The 20,722-nt window shown below is 46.3% G+C and overlaps 1 protein-coding gene across 3 annotated transcripts in view; it reads left to right on the top strand.

Moving 5' to 3' along the window:
• Positions 1–20,722, top strand: part of GNAL (G protein subunit alpha L) — a 199,485-nt gene that overhangs the window by 55,111 nt on the left and 123,652 nt on the right. Inside the window, exons 1-4 of one of the 3 annotated variants that reach the window (XM_050767386.1) lie at positions 8,828–8,929; positions 13,616–13,688; positions 14,390–14,444; positions 14,585–14,704. In XM_050767386.1, the coding sequence (XP_050623343.1) occupies positions 13,654–13,688; positions 14,390–14,444; positions 14,585–14,704 (210 nt within the window). In that variant the 5' untranslated portion in view covers positions 8,828–8,929; positions 13,616–13,653. Of the gene's footprint in view, positions 1–8,827; positions 8,930–12,828; positions 13,342–13,615; positions 13,689–14,389; positions 14,445–14,584; positions 14,705–20,722 lie in introns of those variants that run through there. The other 2 variants (XM_050767385.1, XM_050767384.1) reach the window with 2 other exon arrangements.

The following is a 20,722-nucleotide window of genomic DNA, read 5'->3' as shown; positions in this document are numbered from 1 at the left end:
TGGCTAGAACACGGCGTACACTCTGTGGTGTCCTTCCCGGGTCTCGCCTGTGGAAGCCTGTGATGCGCACACCTCCCGCATTGGTGGGGTCCGTTGTGATGACCCAACTTGGTGTCCAGTTTCTCCACTGTGCGGTTACTCTGTCCTTTTTATTTTGCCGCTAATAAGCCCTCTATGGGGAGGCACTTGAAGACCATGCAGGCCTCCTGCTCCTCATTAAAACCTCCGCCTGCGGTCAGCACCTGCTGCCAGTTCCTCCCGACCCACCCTGCCCCACGGTGGTCGCCAAGGATGCGTCCCCTGTCCCAGCCCTTCTTCCGCATTCGCTAGCTGCCTTTGGCTGGAGTCCTTCCTTGTCTATGTATTTATCTGTCTGTTGTTGGCAGGGACACCTGACAGGCCTGTAGATTTCAGTGGCTTAGAATTCGTTACTGTACTGAACCGTTTCGGTGCCACATCATCCCAGATTTCGCCAAGGAGAGCCCCTGCAGTCCAGCTCTTGTGTGCTAGTGGTGTGCCTACACTTCCTTACTTTCTGGCATAACAATGTTCCAGGTTTAGCTCGTAGCTACCCTGCCCTGCCCACTCCACACCCCACACCCCCAGTTAGCTATCTCTCTAAGGGTGACCAAGATCCAGGCACTGTCCCTGCTCGCTGCTACGGAGAGTCTTAACTTCTTGGCATTTCAGCAGACAGAAGTAGGAAGTATATGCATGTAGATACACAGGGACGAACATACACAGGCACACAAATACACTTGCACACGCCCATGTGTGGACAGAATCATGAGTGTGTCTATGTATATTTTAGAAATCATGAGCTCCTACCAATTCTTGCAATTCCAGTCCATCCCCACAGGCCTCTTTCTTGCCTCTCTTCATTCCATATGTGTGTGTTGCCTCTTCCTTTCTGAAAATCCTGGCTCTTATTCACAACATGACACATTTATTCATTTGCTCAACCATCAATACATCTAAATTTGTTTGGAATTCATGTGCACTATGAGGGAATCCCTTTTGAATGTTAGTCTCAACTTATCTATAGTTTAAATCCATCAAATGTTGCTATGTAGTGACAAATAAAAGCAAACCATGCAATGCAAACATAGACAAAGATGAAGCTCTGTGCCCCTTCTTCTTTGTCAACAGTCCAGCAAGTTTTAGGATGAGCCGCTCCAGCTTCTCTGAGAAAGGCCCATAGTTCCTACCTGGGATGAGAAAAGTTTATATTATGTTTAATTTCATAGACAATTCAATATTCTGTTACAAGGAATACTGTTGCTTTAAACTCTGTAACTAAACCAAATTCTAAAAGAAACCAGTTGCTAAGGCAACTGGGCAAAGAGATAATTAATTCATCAGTCATTATATGCAGATTAATCTGCCTAACCGAGTGGGAAAGGAGGTAGGCTTGTTTGATTTTTCCTTTTGGAATTAGTAGAAGAGAGAATGGTGTGGTTTTTTAAAATCCGTAAGAGGCCTCAGAGTTCATCCTGGAAAGGGTGGAGGCTTTGGAATCCAACAGAACTCTACCCTTTCAGACCCCTGCGAAAGCTATGGACCAAATTGTAGGCTATATGGTGCATTTTATAATCATCAAATGAGATGCTGAAAATAAAAAGCACCTCTCAGTGTCTTTTAAAAATGAAGAGTGACTTACAAATATTAGCATAAATTTCTCTAAAAAAAAGGAAATGATTTTTTTTATTCACTGGTAGAATTGACCACACAAACTCCTCTGTGCTCCCACTGTAATTGTTACAGAATTCAGAGAACTTGACTGCAGGTCCAGCCCTCACAACTAGACTATTAAATTAATGGGATCAGGGACAATGTCTTATTTATCCTTATAATCTCAAGGCATAGAAATGTGCTAGATGTATAGTAGGTGTTCAAAGAATGCTTTATGATGAATGAATGAATGAATGAATGAATGAGTGAACATGCATTGCTTTAAAAGCACCTCAAAGCCTCTATCTGTCCCCCAAGCTTTGTGTTGTCACCTGCTGGTGTAAAAGTATAATTGCATAAATGTGTCTAAGAACAAGGAATTGGCCGGGCGCGGTGGCTCAAGCCTGTAATCCCAGCACTTTGGGAGGCCGAGGCGGGCGGATCACAAGGTCAGGAGATCGAGACCACAGTGAAACCCCGTCTCTACTAAAAATACAAAAAATTAGCCGGGCGCGGTGGCGGGCGCCTGTAGTCCCAGCTACTCGGGAGGCTGAGGCAGGAGAATGGCGGGAACCCGGGAGGCGGAGCTTGCAGTGAGCCGAGATCGCGCCACTGCACTCCAGCCTGGGCAACAGCGTGAGACTCCGTCTCAAAAAAAAAAAAAAAAAAAAAAAAAAAGAACAAGGAATTGAAGTCACTCAACTGTCATCAGGAGACTCTCCCACAATTGCTGTGCTGAAAATTCTACATGTGCATTTTGTTCTGTTTTATTTTGGTGAAATATATGCAATATAAAATTTACCATTTAAACCATTTTTAAGAGTACAGTGCAGTGGCATTAAGTACATTTGCATCATTGTGCCATCTTCACCACCATCCATCTTCAGAAATTTTTCATCGTCCCAAACTGAATCCCTGTACCCGTTAAACACTAACTCCTCATTTCTCCTCTGTTCTCAGCCGGTGGATACCACCATTCTACTTTCTGTCTCTACCACATTTTGCTTATCCATTCGCCCATCACATATGCATTTTTCTACAGTTCCTGGTATGCCTTGTTACCTTTATGTTCCCAGCCAGCCGCTTACACTGTGCTCAGCTGAGTGTCACAGGCCCGCAGTGGGTCTTTGTGGACTGTACTGTAGTTCATTGTTCACGTGCCTGCCCAGCAGAGAAGGTTAGGAAATCCTCAAGGATGTCCGCATGCTGCCTGGTGGAGAGGGATAAGATGGATATATATTTGTTCAATTCCTATTGGATGATCGTCATAATGACCACAGGCCACGTGTTGGGAGCTTGCTGCCTGCTAGGCACTGTGATGCGGTGAATCAGTCCATCTAATCCTCACCACAGCCCCGTGGGGGGAGTACTGTCACCCTCACCCATGCACCGAGAAGGACAGAGAATAACAAAGAAAGGGACCTCTGCCGGCATTCTTGTTCAGCGGCCGCTATGCTGCACCCAGGGCAGGGCAGGGGCCGCCTCTGAGGAAAAGTGGCAGAGCCCGAGAACATGCATTCCGCAGCTCATCTGCCTGCCCGACCTCCGAGACTGAGTTTCGTCATCTGCCAGCCTGCCTCCTGGGCGATACCAGTTCCCTTCCCTCTGCCTGTACCTTCTGCAGAGACTCCTCACCTGAAATGTGCACCTGTTCTCCATGTGGTCCAACCCCCCCCCCCAACACCGGCTTCGGGTGAAGCTTTGCCCGATTCCAAGGACCCTCACACACCCCTCAGCGTCCCTCCCACGCCACCTGGCCCTCGGTTCATGCCCATCCTGGCACGCTGCCCTCTGAGTGAGTGGGCTGTGCTAGTCTTACTTGCTCAACTGCACAGAAACTTAGGAAATTGGTCTTAGAGTGTTCTTAGCCTTTCTGGAATACATCTCTATGGGTGACGGCCTGTAGGTAGCAATATCCATGTGTTCAACTACTTGGATCTTCCTTTCCTTTTCATGCGGACATGAAGTCGGACCCTAGGAACCATCTTCCCTTACAGTATATCCTCTCATGATTTGCTTAAAATATGAGAACAGTGTGAGGCAGACAGACATTACTGAATTCCAACATGGGATCAGTGTTAGTGCTAGGATTCATATGGAACCAGGTGTTAGCCTAGGGGCCACATGACATCAGGTGTTGGTGCTGAGATTCATGTCACCACACCTTTGATTTTCCACAGGAGTGCTCACTGATCCAAAAAGAAAAAAGAAAAAAAAACCCACCACTGTTAGGCATTTAAAATGCAGACCACATTGTTCCTGTGTCTTTTCGCTCCAAATCAAGGGACTTTGTACTAAATATGTTTATACTCACTTTATACTAAAATATGTTTGTGAATATAATTATTTGAAGAATAGAAAAGTCAGGGTATCTAGAACCATCTGTAAGTGCTAAAATTATTTTTTATCATAAAATATTCCTTCAGATAGAAACTTTGTTCATCTATGGTAGATTTGCTTGAAAAATTTTTACATTTTACTTCGTCTGTTGTTAGCTAGTAAAGAAAGCACCATTTTTAAAGCATTTTAGACTGGTTTTGAAACTTCACTTTGGTATTAAAACACATTGGCTAAACAACATGTGTTTGAGTATCTGCTGTAGTCCAAAATGCTGCTAGGCTATTTGAGGTTAAACAGCAGATTGAAACAGATGAGGCTGCTGATTTTCACTGTTCAAATGAAAATTATCGGGCACTTTATTTGATTTCTGGTTTGTAAAGTGTGTTTTAAATGCAACTTTGATGTGTGCGGTTTCTCTTAAAATACACCAGTGGTTCCCACACCTGCCCTTGCCTCACAGCCTGACCTAGTTTGGTGGTTTTCAGGGATTTTTTTGAATTGTAAGACCTTGATAGTTCATTCTATTTGCAGGTTCCTCTTGTTATGCTTTATGGGATACGCTTTTGTTTGGTTTTGTTTTAACATATTCAATGGCCTTTCCACCTTCTGTTTTAACACAGTAATTAAACTCCTATCTGTGCCACTGAGTCCAATGCTTTAGTGGGAATATTTCAGTCCTGGATTTTTGGACAAGGGGTGAAATCAGAGACATGTAACCTACTTTTTCTACTGATTCAGTGTTATTTCTGGTTTTTAAAGCTGTGAGTTAAAGAAGAATGTGTTATTCTTCTTTACAGATGATACTTCTAAAATCTCCTTAATTATTACTTTGGTTATAGGGGTAAGAAAAATAGAAGATAAATTATTTCAATACATCCTAAAATATTTGATCACAGATTATTATGTACAGAAAAGGAAAATGGAAAAATGTTTCCCTGCTTTTCTCTAAAAATTGTTAAAAATTTTATCATGATTTTTTAAAGTGTATTATAATTAGGTCACGGGATGATCTCTGCTGCTAAAAATGAATGATCATCTACTTAGGTTATTTCCACCAAGATACTAAGAAAAAAAAGAGATAAAACAACAGCAAATTGTTTAAAATGTCACGAAGGGAGCCCAGCTGAGGAATGTGTGCACATGGGTCACTCAATGGCCACAACTCCGGCACCACCCAGTTGTTTGCAACTCTCAGGCTGTAGCTATCGGCTTCTTGGAGCATTGTTAGTGCACTGAATTTAGTGACCATTCACCTTTCGTAAACTGTTTTGTTCCTCAAAGACAGAGTCTCACTCTGTCACCCAGGCTGGAGTGCACTGATGCAAACGTGACTCTCTGCAGCCTCGACCTCCTGGGCTCCAGCAATCTTCCTGCCTCAACCTTCCAAGTAGCTGGGACTACAGGTGCATGTCACCGTGCCTGGCTAACTTTTGTATTTTTTGTAGAATTGGGGTTTCACCATGTTGCCCAGGCTGGTTTCAAACTCCTGAGCTCAGGCAATCTGCCCCTCCTTGGCCTCCCAAAGTGCTGGGACTACAGGTGTGAGCCACTGTGATAGGCGTTAAAACTGTCGATGTACCTGTTCCAAAAGTCTTAGTGCAGCTTTCATCTTTAATAACCTTTAAAGTATAAAGACTACAGAAAGACCAGTTATTATATTTTCTATTGATTTTTTTAAATTAATATTTCACACATCCACTAGCTTGTGCTATACATACATCTAGTCAGTTTTCAAACTTGATCAGCCATCTCCTGGATCTTGGCCTGTCATGAACTGAAACAGCTGCCTTGAATTTTTTCATCCTTTCATCCAGTGGTTAATTAAATTTCTGCAGGGGTGGGAGGCTCCTTATAATGGGAAACAAATTTCCTTCTTACTGCTATTGGGGACTTGAGCTCAGCTAACCAGAGAACAGGTGACCTTTTATTAAACATTTGCCATCTTCAATCAGAAGGACTGAAATAAAATTATTATTCAAAATGTACAAAACTAAGGATAAGAGAAATTTAAATAATTAACCTTTCAAATGCATTCAGACTTTTGAGATGCCTTCTGCAGCCCTGGCCCCCACTGTCCCCTCCAACCTGACCCACTGGTGCTTAGTCTCTTCCATCACATTTGAATAAATCACTGAAAGCCCATGGCTTCCCCGCACCACGTATGGCATTGGGCCCTCTTTGGCAGCGATGACTGCCTTTCTGTTCACACGCATTTCGTTGTGAGAATGCCAGTGGACACAACAGCTGCTCCTTTGGATTTCACCAGTTGTCAGTGGTTGATCAGCTATTTGGAATGCAGCCAATATGAGTGAGGAAATATCCATATTTGTGGACCTGTTACAATAGTGAAAGCTACAACCACAAAAAAAAGATGCAATACCGTTTTGAATTTGAACACCAGACCAACGTGAATGGTGAGATAATTGTCATCTTTACGACAAAAGAGAACTGAGCAAACAGTTTGCATGTTGGATGATGTGTTTGGAATGACTTTGCTAGATACTGCCAGTAAGAAAGTGTTCTTGGGCAGAGATACCTAGGGAGTTGGGTTTTGTTTAAAGCCATAACACAAGGTGGATTTGGGTTGTGTGTTCAGAGCTGAAGTTCTTGTTCCATTGGAGCACTCCACGACTCCCCTTTTAAAAGTGCAGCCTCGGCCGGACGCAGTGGCTCACCCCTGTAATCCCAGCACTTTGGGAGGCCAAGGCGGGCGGTTCACAAGATCAGGAGATCAAGACCATCCTGGCTAACATGATGAAACCCCGTCTCTACTAAAAATACAAAAAATTAGCCAGGCGTGATGGCGAGCGCCTGTAGTCCCAGCTGCTCAGGAGGCTGAGGCAGAATGGCGTGAACCCAAGAGGTGGAGCTTGCAGTGAGCGGAGTTCACGCCACTGCACTCCAGCCTGGGTGACAGAGCGAGAGTCTGTATTAAAAAAAAAAGTGGAGCCTTTTCTTTTGGGACACTCTGAAGTTTGGTTTTAAAGGCAAATGGCAAAGTTGCATCTGTGGAAATGGCTACATATCATCACGGTAGGCACAACCTCTGCATGCCCCCTGTGACAGTGAAGAAACTCTTCTCAGGTTTAGAGACAGAAACTTTGAAGAGCAAGCTTCGGTTCCTTTTCAACCACGATATTAAGAAGCATTTAGGGCTGGGTGCAGTGGCTCACTCCTGTAATCCCAGCGCTTTGGGAGGCCAGGGTGGAAGGATCGCTTAAGCCCAGGAGTTTAAGAACAGCTTGGGCAACATAGCAAGACCCTGTCTCTACAGAAAATTTTAAAATTACCCAGGAGCAGTGGCACATGCCTGTAGTCCCAGCTACTTGGGAGGCCAAGGCGAGAGGATCCCTCCAGCCTATGAGGTTGAGGCTACAGTGAGCCGTGACTGTGCCATTGCACTCAAGCCTGGGCAACACAGTGAGACCCTGTCTCTAAAAAGAAGAAAGAAGAAGGAGAGGGAGAAAAAGGAGAAGGACAATTTTGACGACAGACAGAAGGATAGACTCCATTTTATTAGGGGCTTGGACTCTAGCGTGGTTGCTGCCACGCAGGTGAAGCGGCTGAAAGAGACGCGGTACAAAGGACACTGCAGATATTTGTGACTGGCATGGAGGGCAGGCCGGATTTATTGGTTGCTGGAAGAGTGGCAGATCATATTGGAAGTGAACATCATGAAACCCTCTTGAACTCTGAGGAAGGCACTCAGGCTCTGGATGAAGTCATATTTTCCTTGGAAACTTAGGACATGACAACAGTCCACACTTCAGTAGGTAAGTATTTAATTTCCAAGTAGATTTGGAAGAACACAGGTAGCATGGTGATTTTCTCTGGACAGAGATCACATGAACTTACACAGGGTTACATATATTTTCATGAGGCTGAGGAGAGTGAGGCCTCTGAAGGAGCTCTATTTGTTTGACGTTCTCAGCGCAGATCCAACTGCCCACGCTGCCCACAGCCTTCAACTGAGAGTCTGGTGGCTGCATCATCGATTTTCTTCCTGTTACATGTCTCTGCCACCAGAAATGAGAACTCCAAAGATGGGGTGGAGCAACAGCTCCTGAAAGAGACATTTGAGGAATCGAATCTGATACCCTGAAGATATTCTCTGGGGAACAAAAGAAGCCTTCAGGGATGGAATAAGAATGCCTGGTTTAAGGTGTTACAGGAATATGTTGAACATCAGGTTGGTGATGCAATGACAGCAAATGTGGGCCAGAAATTTCCCTTCAATATCCTAAAGTCAAAGAACTCTATTCCTGCCCTCAAGGCTTGAACGCCACTACCCAGGCAGGGCTGAGTGGCTGAGCCAGTACCGGACGCCCGCTCACTGATCCACTGTAAGTCAGCTGCCTAAGCCTAGGTGCTCTCTGAGCCAAAGAGCAACAGCGAATGTTCTTCTCATTGTGAAGGGTAGGGGTACTGGGGATGGATAGGGGAGCAAGGAAAATCAACCACCCAGGCCTATTGGGGTGTGAAAAAAATAAAAGTCTTAAGTTTAAAGAGAAAGAAAGAGAGAGAGAGAAAGAAAGAGACTTCTGAGACCTCCTAGATGTCTTGAACTTCAACAAGAGTGAGGAAACAACTGTTTTACTTTTGTGCCTTTCAAATTCTCCATGAGGTGACCAGGACCTTCTCTTCCTGGCTCTGGCGCAGTCAGCCTGGACCCTCTGCCCGCAGCTCCCAGGGCAGCCCTGGGTCCCCGCAGGTGGGTGTGTTGCCGAGGAGAGCAATGCTGCTGCTGCGGTTGCCTAGCAACAGACGCTCACACTGAGAGCCGGAGCCACTCTGCTCTTGGTACCCTCCTCCCCAGCTCTGCTCCCACTGCTCCAGGTGGCCAGCTGGTACACCTGATGCTGATCCAATGGTTCTAAACACACATGAGAATCAGTTTCCCAGACCAGACTAGAAAAAGGTCAGGTGATTGGGTTAAAAAATGTTTTAAGGTGTCTTGAATTCCTGCCTGAAAATAGGCTAAGATTGGCTTTGCATTTTTTGTAAGAAATGTCTCATCACTGTATAAGGAAAGTGCTTTTATGTTTTAGAGTGTTGGCAATGTGTTGTGGCACACAATGCAGGTAATAGTGCGAATGTTGCAGCCAGGCTACAAGGGTCTGTGTCCCAGGTACTCTTCTTACTCAGCCTCTCAGCCTCTGTAAAATGATGATGACAATAGTTCCCACCTTTTAGGGCAAATACCAAGTAAATTGTTCCATGGAAACGATTTAACCCAGTGCCAGCAATCACTCCATAACTAGAAGCAGTTTTACAGCACACACATTATCATTGTATTATTAATATATTAACCTTTTGGGTATATTTTGGTATATTTTTCATCACATGTGTTTACCTAATCCTTCTTAAATTTCAAGTATAGAATTTATCTTTAACAGTGATCGCTAAATCTGAACAAGTGGAAATCTTTTGCTATATTTTTAGGGAAACTAAATATCAGACTGCCTTAAAAATGTGGCTTCAGGTTCTAATATAATTCTCCCTTTATAAGTTTTCAAGGGATTTATTTTGTCCCCTGCTCTCCAACATTTTATAGAAATCTTGACATTAAAAAAGTTGGCAAATCCTTATAAAAATCCCACTACTCTATGCTTTTTTTAAAAAAAAAAGCATAGATACATACATTTTCTCGCCAGGCACTGTGGCTCAGGTCTATAATCCCAGCTCTTTGGGAGGCTGAGGCGGTTGGATCACTTGAAGTCAGGAGTTCGAGACCAGCCTGGCCAACATGGTGAAACCCCATCTCTACTAAAAATACAAAAAATTAGCCGGGTGTGGTGGCAGGTGCCTATAATCCCAGCTACTCGGGAGGCTGAGGCATGAGAATTGCTTGAAGCTGGGAGGCAGAGGTTGCAGTGAGCCGAGATCATGCCATGGCACTCCAGCCTGGGCAACAGAGCCAGACTCTGTCTCAAAAGAAAAAAAAAAAAAATCTCCCCTTCTCACTGCCCCACTAGCCATAGCGCATGCTGGGTTGATATTGCCATGTGTGAATATATGTGTTTACACACTCACAAGATGTGAGTTGTGGAAACTGTGCTAAACAGTCTCCTTCCACAAAACTTGAACTTTTAACCTAGCTCAGAATGGAGTCTGACACTGTATGTTTGCTTCTGCCTATGTCTAGAAAAGCAATTCATTGCTTTTTTAAAATGTATTTTTATTTTCAGTAGGAATATTTACTGAAAAGTACTGTACTGAACAAATGTTTTTTTAGTTTAATGTGTGGTCATGAAATTCCTTTGATGAGAATTCACACTTTGAGCTGGAGTTATCTTTGGCTTTCATAACGTCATTCATTCCCTTGACAAATATTCCCAGAGCATCTCCTCTGGGTCAGGCACTGAACCAGGTACAGGTGCGGCAGGTACCAGGACAGGCTCAGACTCGGCCCTCAAGGGGTCTACAGTCTAGTGGAATTTTGAGGACACAGTTAAACCATCACAATGCAAGGTGATGGGTGGGACAAGCAGAGACTCTGGTGCTCCCTTAGAGCATGAGAAGACATGCTTAACCCCCAGTGTGAGGTAGGCAGTGAGGCCCAGCTTGAGGCTGGAAGGATAACTAGGGGTTGGCCCAGAAAAGAGAGTCCCCAGGTATTCCCAAGACACAAGCAGCACATGCACCCGACCAGCCTGTTCAGGAACTGGGAGTGTTAGGAGGGATGGGGTACGCCCTAAGAAGCGGAGAGTTTATACTAACCCAGCCAGAAGGACCAGGCCCGGGGCTTGTAGATCATGGGGACAGTGATGTGACTGGGTTTGTATTACCGCAGTAGCAGCATTGTGCAAGGTGCACTGAAATGAGACAGGAGGCAGTGGAAACCCTCCGGAGGCCTCTGAAATCCAGCTCTATTAGTAATCTAAGACCACAGCAGTGGCAGACGCCACAGAAAGAACAGGACAGATACTCAACAGGATGCAGTAACTGTTGGGGTTTGTGAGAAAATAGAGTCTGGCATAACTCCCACCGTTCTGGTTTGGAAAATTAGGGGCCCTTATTCAAGAGAAAGAACAGAGAGAGAAAGGAGCAGGTAGAAGGTGTAAGGGTGGCACGGGGCATGAGCTCAGTCTTTGGCAAGGTGAATTCCAGACACTGGCGGCACCGTGGGGGTGGTGTGTCTCGGGACGGTGGCGGTCAGCAGGATGGGCTGGGCTAGGGATCCGTGGTGGGTGCGGTGAGAGCTGAGTGGGCAGACTATGGAGGATGCAGTCAGCCCGTCAGGAACAGGTGTGCGGGTTGAGAGGCTGCGCTCAGACCCCTGGGTGGAGGAGCCCGGATGCACCAGCCAGAGGGACAGCCTGAAACCCAGTGTAGTCTCTAGGAGGAGTCCAAGCAGGAGCCACAGAGACGCGAAGAAAATAAAGACCAAACCTCGTGGATGAGATGACCTAGATGACCTTGATGAGAGTATTTTCCCTGTGGGGTGAATGTGGAGGCCAGGCTGCCAGGGACTGAGGTGGGAGTAGCAGGAGGGGAATACAGGCGGGGTCAGACGCGACCTTTCTAACTCTTGGCTGCGGTGGGCAGGAGGAAAACGGGTGGAACTAACAAGGGGCGTGAGATGGAAGGTGTTGTGTGGTTCAGGTAGGACAGAGTTGAAGGTGTTGGCTTGCTTGAGGGAAACCAGCCGGTAGCAGGAGAAGTTGAAGCAAGAGTGGAGAGGGGAAGGTGCCCTGGGTGAGGGGCGAAGGTCCACAGGGCAGCGGCGGGCCTGAGGGTAGGGGAAGCGCCTCTTGGGGGACCGGGGCGAGCTGGGGTCTGTTCTCCTGAAGGCGGCCAGCTCCGCAGTGAACAAGACCGTGTAGGTTTCTTGGAAGGTGGAGGGACGACGGAGCTGAGCAAAGACAAGTAGAAGACAGCGCAGCGCCAAGCCGTCAGCTGGGACGGGAGCAGCCACACACAGGGAACAGTGACCTTTCCACGCCCACGGCTGGCGTCCACGACTTCGGCCCGACCCCCTCTTCTGACCTCCTTCCCCCAAGTCCAACACTGCAAACGCCGAGCTGCCGGCTGCGGCCCTATTGGAGGGGCCTCAGTAACAGAGGGCAGGTGCCAGTCTCGCGCCCTAGTTCCTTCCTCTGCTACAACTCCAAGTTCGAGGCCACAGTGCCTTCTGGAAGAGTGGTAGTGCTGCTTGGGAGCACTGCACAGGAGAAACGGGGGCTGGAGGTAAAGACAGGAGGCTCGGGAGGCGGCGACGTGGGCGAGCTGGAATAGTCTAGAAGCTGAGCAGAACAAAGGCGGTGTGACTGGTGAGCCTCGGAGGGATCCTCCTCCCTGCTAGAATATGCATGATCCTGCGGGAGTCTTCGCCCGCCAGGAGCAGGGACGCGTCCGAGCCAACACGGGGCGCGCGCCCAGGCGCACTTTCCAGGCTCGGGGTGCAAGAGAGCCAGGCAACCGCGGCGCGGCGGAGGGGCTGCAGGCCCGGACCCCAGGCCGGCCAGCGTGTAAGCGCCCCCGCCGGCCGGGCTCCGTGGGGGGTCAGCTCCCAGACCCCTACAGCGTGGTAGCGCCTCTCCGAGTGCTCCGGGACCAGCGGCCCGGCCGCCCCCAAAGTCAGCTTCCCTTTCCCTTCCCCGCACCGGGATCCCAGACCAGGGAGGGGGCGCACGTCCGACGGCAGAGGACTAGCGGGGCGCGAGCCGGCCCGGCAGGTGCCCATCGTCGCCCTGTGGGACCCCGGTGGCGCGTTCTGTCCTCCGCCACCACCCCGGCTGGTTGGGACCCAGCACCCAGTGGAGCGCGCCGCCCCCTCGGGGACCCGCTGGGCGGGGCTGAGCGAGGCTCGGAGTGCGGGCGCGGGGACGCGGGGCGAACCCAGGGCGCTACGCCACCTCGGCTGTCTCCAGCGGAGACCGGCGCCCTCGCCTCCGTCTCCGTTCATTGCGCCGCATTCATCCAGCAGATTTTAGAACAATTCTCGTTTAAAAAGGCATTTTACTCCGCGCGTCTTCCTTACAGCCATTTAGTTGGGAGTTTGCGGTGGGCAGGGGGAGGGAGAAGAAACGCCTGCTCCGAATCGGAAAACACCGAAGAGACCAGACCGTCTGTTTCAGCAGCAGGAAAGACACCGGCCGTCGCAGGAGCCGCGCACGTCTCCAACTCTCTAGTGCTTTTTGCGCACATTCCTAACTGCCGGACGTCCATCCCAGCGGGCAGGCATGGGGTGTTTGGGCGGCAACAGCAAGACGACAGAAGACCAGGGCGTCGATGAAAAGGAACGACGCGAGGCCAACAAAAAGATCGAGAAGCAGTTGCAGAAAGAGCGCCTGGCTTACAAGGCTACCCACCGCCTGCTGCTCCTGGGTAAGGCCGAGGGGCGCGCGGCGGCTCCCGGCCCCAGCGGAGCGCACAGTCAGGAGCGGCGAGCGCCGGGCTGGGCGGGCAGGGCCGGGCGAGGGGCGCGCGCACCGCCGAGCGGCGGAGCCCAGACGCCGGCCGGGGCGAGCTCCTCCAGCCGGGAACCCGCGTGTAGGAAATCCCTGTGCTGGGGGAGGAGGATTGCTCAGACCCGGCTAGTGGTGAGAAATGGCAGCGATATCCGGACACAGTTCACAGCCTACTTTCTGTTTGTTTGCAGGGGCTGGTGAGTCTGGGAAAAGCACTATCGTCAAACAGATGAGGATCCTGCACGTCAATGGGTTTAATCCCGAGTAAGAATGATCAATTTCGGTTTTGCTTCCAAACTGCATGCAAACTTCGTCTCTCCCAAACGTCCCAGAAGTGCTTTCTCTAAACAATGTAATTTGATAATTGAGTAGACATTCAAGGGGGAAAAAATTAGATATTTGCTGTTGGATTTGGTATATTTAGGCAAATCCTTCTTCTGCTAGTGTCTAATTTAAAGAAAAAACCTGCTTAACAAAATATGATTTATAGGTATTCTTGGAGTATTGATCTGTATTACTGGTATTGCTCTGAGCACACTTAACCAATAGCTCAGTATATTTTTTCAATATAATATTTGTCTGCATCTATTTCAGTTTATAACTATCAGCATATTCTCCATGGGATAGACCTAGGTAAAATACATTTACAAGTGTAGCTGCATCGTTATATTTATATGCAATATTCATAGCGATTTTGCCTTGTTTTTATGTAAGCTGCATGGTTGTTTAAAGCTATAGATTTTAAAAATGTGTGCATTCAAGTTTGTTTAGAGTGCAAATGAGAAAAGGAGGGTGCTTTCCTTTCCCAGATAAAACCTTTGCAGATGTTGTGTTGGGGGATGATACTGACCTCTAGTGAAACCAGTCTAGGTCAGTGCTGTAGCTGGAAATTTAAAATCCCACTCAATTGATTGGAATCAGTGTTAAGGGTAAATTAAGCTAATAACAACTCTCTTTTAATACAGGGAAAAGAAACAGAAAATTCTGGACATCCGGAAAAATGTTAAAGATGCTATCGTGGTAAGGACTTTTTTAAATGATTGTTTACTAGAAAGGTCAAGTGCGCTTCATTCTAAAACTGTAGACAGAAATTACATATTGTAGATTATCATACATGGAGCCTCAATGTTTATCCATATTTTTTTCTTATTCCATTTTAGACAATAGTTTCAGCAATGAGTACTATAATACCTCCAGTTCCGCTGGCCAACCCTGAAAACCAGTTTCGATCAGACTACATCAAGAGCATAGCCCCTATCACTGACTTTGAATATTCCCAGGTAAGAAGTGCTTCCTGAAATAGTCTAACTAGTGAAAGATGGAACCATTTTTAATAAGGTTTCTTGTTGAGAATCAATATTGATACTAATTCATTATTAACTTTCTTTGAAACCCAGCTCTCTAAATGCCTAAGAGAAATACTTATTCTGTACCAAAATATTTATGTTTGTTAAAAATATTAACTACAGCCAGGGGCAGTGGCTCACACCTGTAATCCTAGCACTTTGGGAGGTCAAGATGGGCGGATTGCCTGAGGTCAGGAGTTCAAGACCAGTCTGGCCAACATGGTAAAACCCCATCTCTACAAAAAATAGAAGAAAATTAGCTGGGCTTGGTGGTGTGCACCTATAATCCCAGCTACTCAGGGGGCTGAGGCAGGGGAATTGCGTGATCCAGGGAGGTGGAGGTTGTAGTGAGCCCAGATCATGCCACTGCACTTCAGCCTGAACGACAGAGCGAGATTCCCGTCTAAAAAAAAAAAAAAAATTAACTACAATGGCATTGCAAGACATGCTTTTATGAGTGTACGGGGAAGGCTGATAATCAGGAAGGCAGCATACCTTTAAGAAATGTTGATGGTGCTTTCTTTCCTGTCTGTATTCTTAAACTAACAAGCAGTTTCCCAGATAACAACAGTAGAAATTACATGAGTAGAGAAAAATACTTATGGTGGGTAATTGTCTCCCTGGGAATTACAGAAACAGCAGAATTCAGTTTACTCTTAAGATGCACAGCCTTCAGGTCAATTAAGAGAAGAATGCATTGTTTAAAAAATGATAGCATGGATCACTTCTGAATATTTATCATATTAAAATGCAGTTTGGTTCACATCTGCATTATTTAGGGCTGCTTTTCCTAATCACTTGGATGGCAGTATTGGTTATGCAAAAGAGTGACATCAATATTAGTTTTCTCTCATTTTCAGAATATACATTTCTTTAAAATATTTGGTCATTTCATAAAGCATTTTTCAAAGGAAAAGTATTTGTTAAGCTTCTCAGAAAGTCATTTTTGTTACAGTGCACCAGAAGAGTGTGTGTATGTGTGTGTGTGTGTGTGTGTGTGTCTGTATTCATCAATACCAGTATTTCAGAGTTTGTATTGCCTGGCATGGTGGTTTGGAGACGTACTTCCTTCTCAGAATCCTCTCTTTGAAGGGAAGCATGTGGAGAAACTGATGTGTAAAACAGAGAGGCCCTGCCCTGCCTGCAAGGCCCGTGTCCCCCAGCTCACCCTACCCCTTCTCTCCAGAGCACCATTGTCCTGTGGGCTCTGTGTTGGGATGGCTAATAAGAATGACTTTTTTTGTTTGTTTGTTTGTTTGTTTGTTTGAGACGGAGTCTTGCTCTGTTGCCCAGGCTGGAGTGCAGTGGCACGATCTCGGCTCACTGCAAGCTCCACGTCCCGGGTTCACGCCATGCTCCTGCCTCAGCCTCCTGAGTACCTGGGACTACGGGCGCCGCCACCACGCCCAGCTAGTTTTTTTGGTATTTTTAGTAGAGACAGGGTTTCACCGCGTTAGGGATGGTCTTGATCTCCTGACCTCGTGATCTGCCCGTCTCGGCCTCCCAAAGTGCTGGGATTACAGGCATGAGCCTCCACGCCCGGCCAAAAATGACTTTTTTAAAAAGCTTTTATTTTCATCCTTTAATATGACTTTTGCTTCTGATAAGCATACCAATGTAGAGCCGGTGATATCTGTGGAATTTCTAAAATGGAGGAGTGAGCAGTGGCACGCTGGCTGGAAGAAGGGGCCAGGCATCTGGCCCCATGTTTTTAATTGGATGGCTTGGAGAGGGCAAGGAGTTGACATGGCAGGGGAAAGGGTAGGCAGAAGATGCTCCAGCCACACCAGGATCCTCCGCTAACTGGAGGTGCAGGTGTCCTCCCAGTTCTCACTGATACTGTGTACACTGGCAAAATCACCCAGAACTACATGGTCCTGGTTGAAATCGGGAGTGGTGTTTCCTTTCAACTTCAGATTTAGACATTTATAGAAAAGCATCTGAGTTCTCAGATTTATCCTATCTTGTTTGCCTAAAAGTAATCATAAAACATCGTATATATTTAGGGGGAAATGCTATTCTTAACATCTAGTGAGAAATTAAAATTAAGATTTATTAGTCAGTCTCATGTCTTCTTTCTCCTGTTCATGACAGTCTCACGGTTGATGAGGCATCCCATATTCAACCCCAAATCCAGAAACAATTGGTAACTCCCACCTGTATTATCTAAGGAATGCAAAGCAGCTAGTTTGTGAAAGTGTTTTTGTAGCTAAATCATGAACATTTTTAATTAAAAACTTGAGAAACCATTTGCTTTGAATGCATATATTTTCATATAGATAAATTAAGGTTACTTAAAAGTTATTATCAGAAAGCATAATTAATTGTCATTATAATAAAGGAGAATTTAGCACCAGCAGATGCAAATGTAATTACAATGCTCTTTCAGAGGTAATATTTTGTGGGAGTTAGTTTTACTGGTGTTTTTTAAGCCTAACATTCTGTTGTCTTAAATGTCTACGCACATGTCAGATGAGAGTATATTTTATGTATATATGTATGTATATTTGTATATTTTTAATATAGCCCAGGCTTATATAAATAAGGAAATTAATGTTAAATATGCAACATTCCTTCTGAAAATGCCATTTTTAATTTTAATATGCACAGAATTTTCGTGACATTTATTTCATAGTGCTTGGAAATATTTTTATTACTTATTAAATTGTGTAGTTCTTGGTTTCATATTTTGATGATCCTCATTCAGAATGATATCAGGACAAATCTGACTTATATGCTCCATTGGAAATTGACTGTTATTTACAAGAATGTATGTTTTTTATAACGTACAAGTAGATTTTACAAGTAGAGCTAAATCAAGTATTTTAATGGTAAACAAAACACTGTTTTACTCAATCCAGTACTTTTTTGAGATTGAATACTTGAGAAAGCCTGTCAGTGTCACGGTTCAATTATTTGAGGGTCTTAAGTTAATTTTCCTGTAAAGATAAGATAACTTTTGAGCCAACTACATTATATTAAAGTTAAAAATTAATTTTAGGGTTCTTCCATTTAAGAAGGAAAATGAGAATAATAACTTGGAAACAAACATCTTGAGAATTTTCTCTGAGAGTACTGCAATGGGGTAAATACGGGTGGGTTGCTCTTTGGGTCTTTTGGTCTTTGTGGTGTCTTTCATTTGAATTTCAGTTGAATTCCATGAATCTGAAGTTGTAACGGAAAGCAGGCAAATGTGGTTAGCACCTATCAGCCAAGGGCCGCTGCGGGGAGGTCAGAGAGATTCGGAGGCTGGATCTTACCATCGGCCTTACAGGCCAGGTGTGTCCGGACACACGAAGCTTTGGAGTGTTCTAAGCAATGGAGCCATGAGATCTCATGTGTTTCATCAACATCACTCTGGCTGTGGGTGGAAAATGGATTGTGGGGAGGCAGGAGTTGAAGGAGGGTAGCCACTTCGGAGACCATTGTAATAATACAGAGGAAAGGTAATGGGACAGCTTGCAGTGGGAGGGGGTCATGGGGGTGGAGGAAAGTGGTCTGAGTTGGGGTTTATTTTGGAAACAACCATTTAGACTTGTTGGCATGTGGATGTGAGTACTGAGGGGAAACAGACCAATCGAGAATGACTCTGAGCGTTTGGGTCTGAATTTCTGCATGGAAGGTAGAAACAGGTTGGGAGGAGGCAGGTATGAGGAGGTTTTGTTTTCCTAGTGAGTTGGAGGTGACTATTTCGACATCTCAGTGGAGACGCCAGGTGGACAGTTGGATGTGTGAGGCCCCAGGAAGAACCACTGCAGAAGGAAGGGATGTCAGCGGTGGGCAGTGCTGTCCAGGGCAGTCAAGACAGACATTCAAGTAACATGACTTTGGCAGCTTCAAGGTCACCAGTGACCTTGATGAGGACCCGGGTGGCGGGTGTTGAGGAGAGAATGTGATGTGAGCGGGGGGAGGTGGCAGGGCCAGATGAGGCTTTCTGCAGGCTTTGCTGTGGAGGAAGCGTGAGGGGCCAGGCAGCAGCTGGGAAGGAGGAGCCAGGCAGCAGCTGGGAAGGAGGAGCCAGGCAGCAGCTGGGAAGGAGGGGCCAGGCAGCAGCTGGGAAGGAGGGGCCAGGCAGCAGCTGGGAAGGAGGGGCCAGGCAGCAGCTGGGAAGGAGGGGCCAGGCAGCAGCTGGGAAGGAGGGGCCAGCAGCAGCTGGGAAGGAGGGGCCAGGCAGCAGCTGGGAAGGAGGGGCCAGGCAGCAGCTGGGAAGGAGGGGCCAGGCAGCAGCTGGGAAGGAGGGGCCAGGCAGCAGCTGGGAAGGAGGGGCCAGGCAGCAGCTGGGAAGGAGGGGCCAGGCAGCAGCTGGGAAGGAGGGGCCAGGCAGCAGCTGGGAAGGAGGGGCCAGGCAGCAGCTGGGAAGGAGGAGCCAGGCAGCAGCTGGGAAGGAGGAGCCAGGCAGCAGCTGGGAAGGTAGGTGAGGTCAAGAGAGGGCTTCTTTAAGATGAAAGATACGAAAGCCCGTCTGAATGAAAAGGGCTGGAATCGCTTGGTAAAGCAGGAGAAAATGACAATACAGAAGAAAGAGGCTGTGTATGGCAGGAGTCCAGTCCTCGAGAAGGTAAAAAGAATGGGATCCAGAACAAAAAAGGACCAGACCACCTCCCCACTTGTTGAACAGGAGGGAAGGCCGAGAACAGGTGTAGACGCAGGTATGTTTTCAGATTTGGTGGCAGAGGGTGAAGGAGGGCTTGATAGCAAAGACTTTTCAAGCAAATTGTGAAAGGAAATTGGTAGCTTACATGGGGATGATCGTCTAGTTTTGCAATTATCCATAAACTGGCCCATCTCCTTTTTGTGGTATTGTTCAGGTTGTGATGAACAATGGTAGACTGATAAAGTTCTTGTGACCTCGAACTCATGTGATACAGTTATTCCGTTATTCCCTTCACAAGCCAGAACTGTAAAGGGGTGTTTCATACCAGGTTGAAGCAAAAAACAAAAAAACTCCACTTATCTTCACAACAAACCAGCAGGATATTTGCTGCAGAATAATGTGAAATCTTTGGAGGCAAGCCAGCATGATATGTTAAATTTTAATTTCAAATGAAATAATGCAAACGTGTTTTACAAAACATATATCACAATAGAAAAGAAAAGTACTGAGATTAGCTACAAATAACGAATTGACAATTGCCTGATTAGAGTTTTTCTCATGAATACACCCAAAACTTCAGGTTATCTTTGTTCAAGGCTTGACTCCCACCCATAAGCCCCTCACTAGTTGGCACCGTGTCTGAGCAGCCAAATTTTGCATAGCGGCCAGCAGATGCAATGATGCAAAATAAATAGTGTTAAGTGATTATGCTAAAACATAGATTGACTGATCATTTATGAAATAGGAAAAATAGGCCAAGCGTGATGACTCATGCCTGTAATCCCAGTACTTTGGGAGGCCAGCGCAGGCCAGTCACCTGAGGTCAGGAGTTTGAGACCAGCCTGGCCAACATAGTGAAACCCCATCTCTACTAAAAATAGAAAAATTAGCTGGGCATGGTGGCAGGCACCTGTAATCCCAGCCACTCAGGAGGCTGAGGCAGGAGAATAGCTTCAACCCAGGAGGCAGAGGTTGCAGTGAGCCGAAATCGTGACATTGCATTCCAGCCTGGGCGACAGAGAGAGACTCCGTCTCAAAAAAAAAAAAAAAAAAAAAAAAGAAGGAGAGAAAAAAGAAGAAGAATGTTGTGGTTGCCTCCTCCTCCAAAAATCCTTTAGCAGCACACCAGCAAAATCACTGTTGAATTCGATTGAGTTATTCATTTGTTTGATTTTTATTCTTAAAATGTGGATACTTTATTAGCTCTTTTCAAATTGTATTTTGCTAGTTTTTTCTAAGGGGAAGAGGATAAATAAGGCTAAACAAGAAACGGAAAAGCAGTCTGATCTGTTGGTCAGTTCTCTGTCTAATTACCACCTGGTGTTTCCTAAATGATTACCCAGAGAGCAGAGGCCAGT

The sequence above is a fragment of the Macaca thibetana genome, chromosome 18, assembly GCF_024542745.1.
Source record: "Macaca thibetana thibetana isolate TM-01 chromosome 18, ASM2454274v1, whole genome shotgun sequence".
Classification (NCBI taxonomy): domain Eukaryota; kingdom Metazoa; phylum Chordata; class Mammalia; order Primates; family Cercopithecidae; genus Macaca; species Macaca thibetana.
This window is presented reverse-complemented; position numbering and strand designations above follow the sequence as displayed.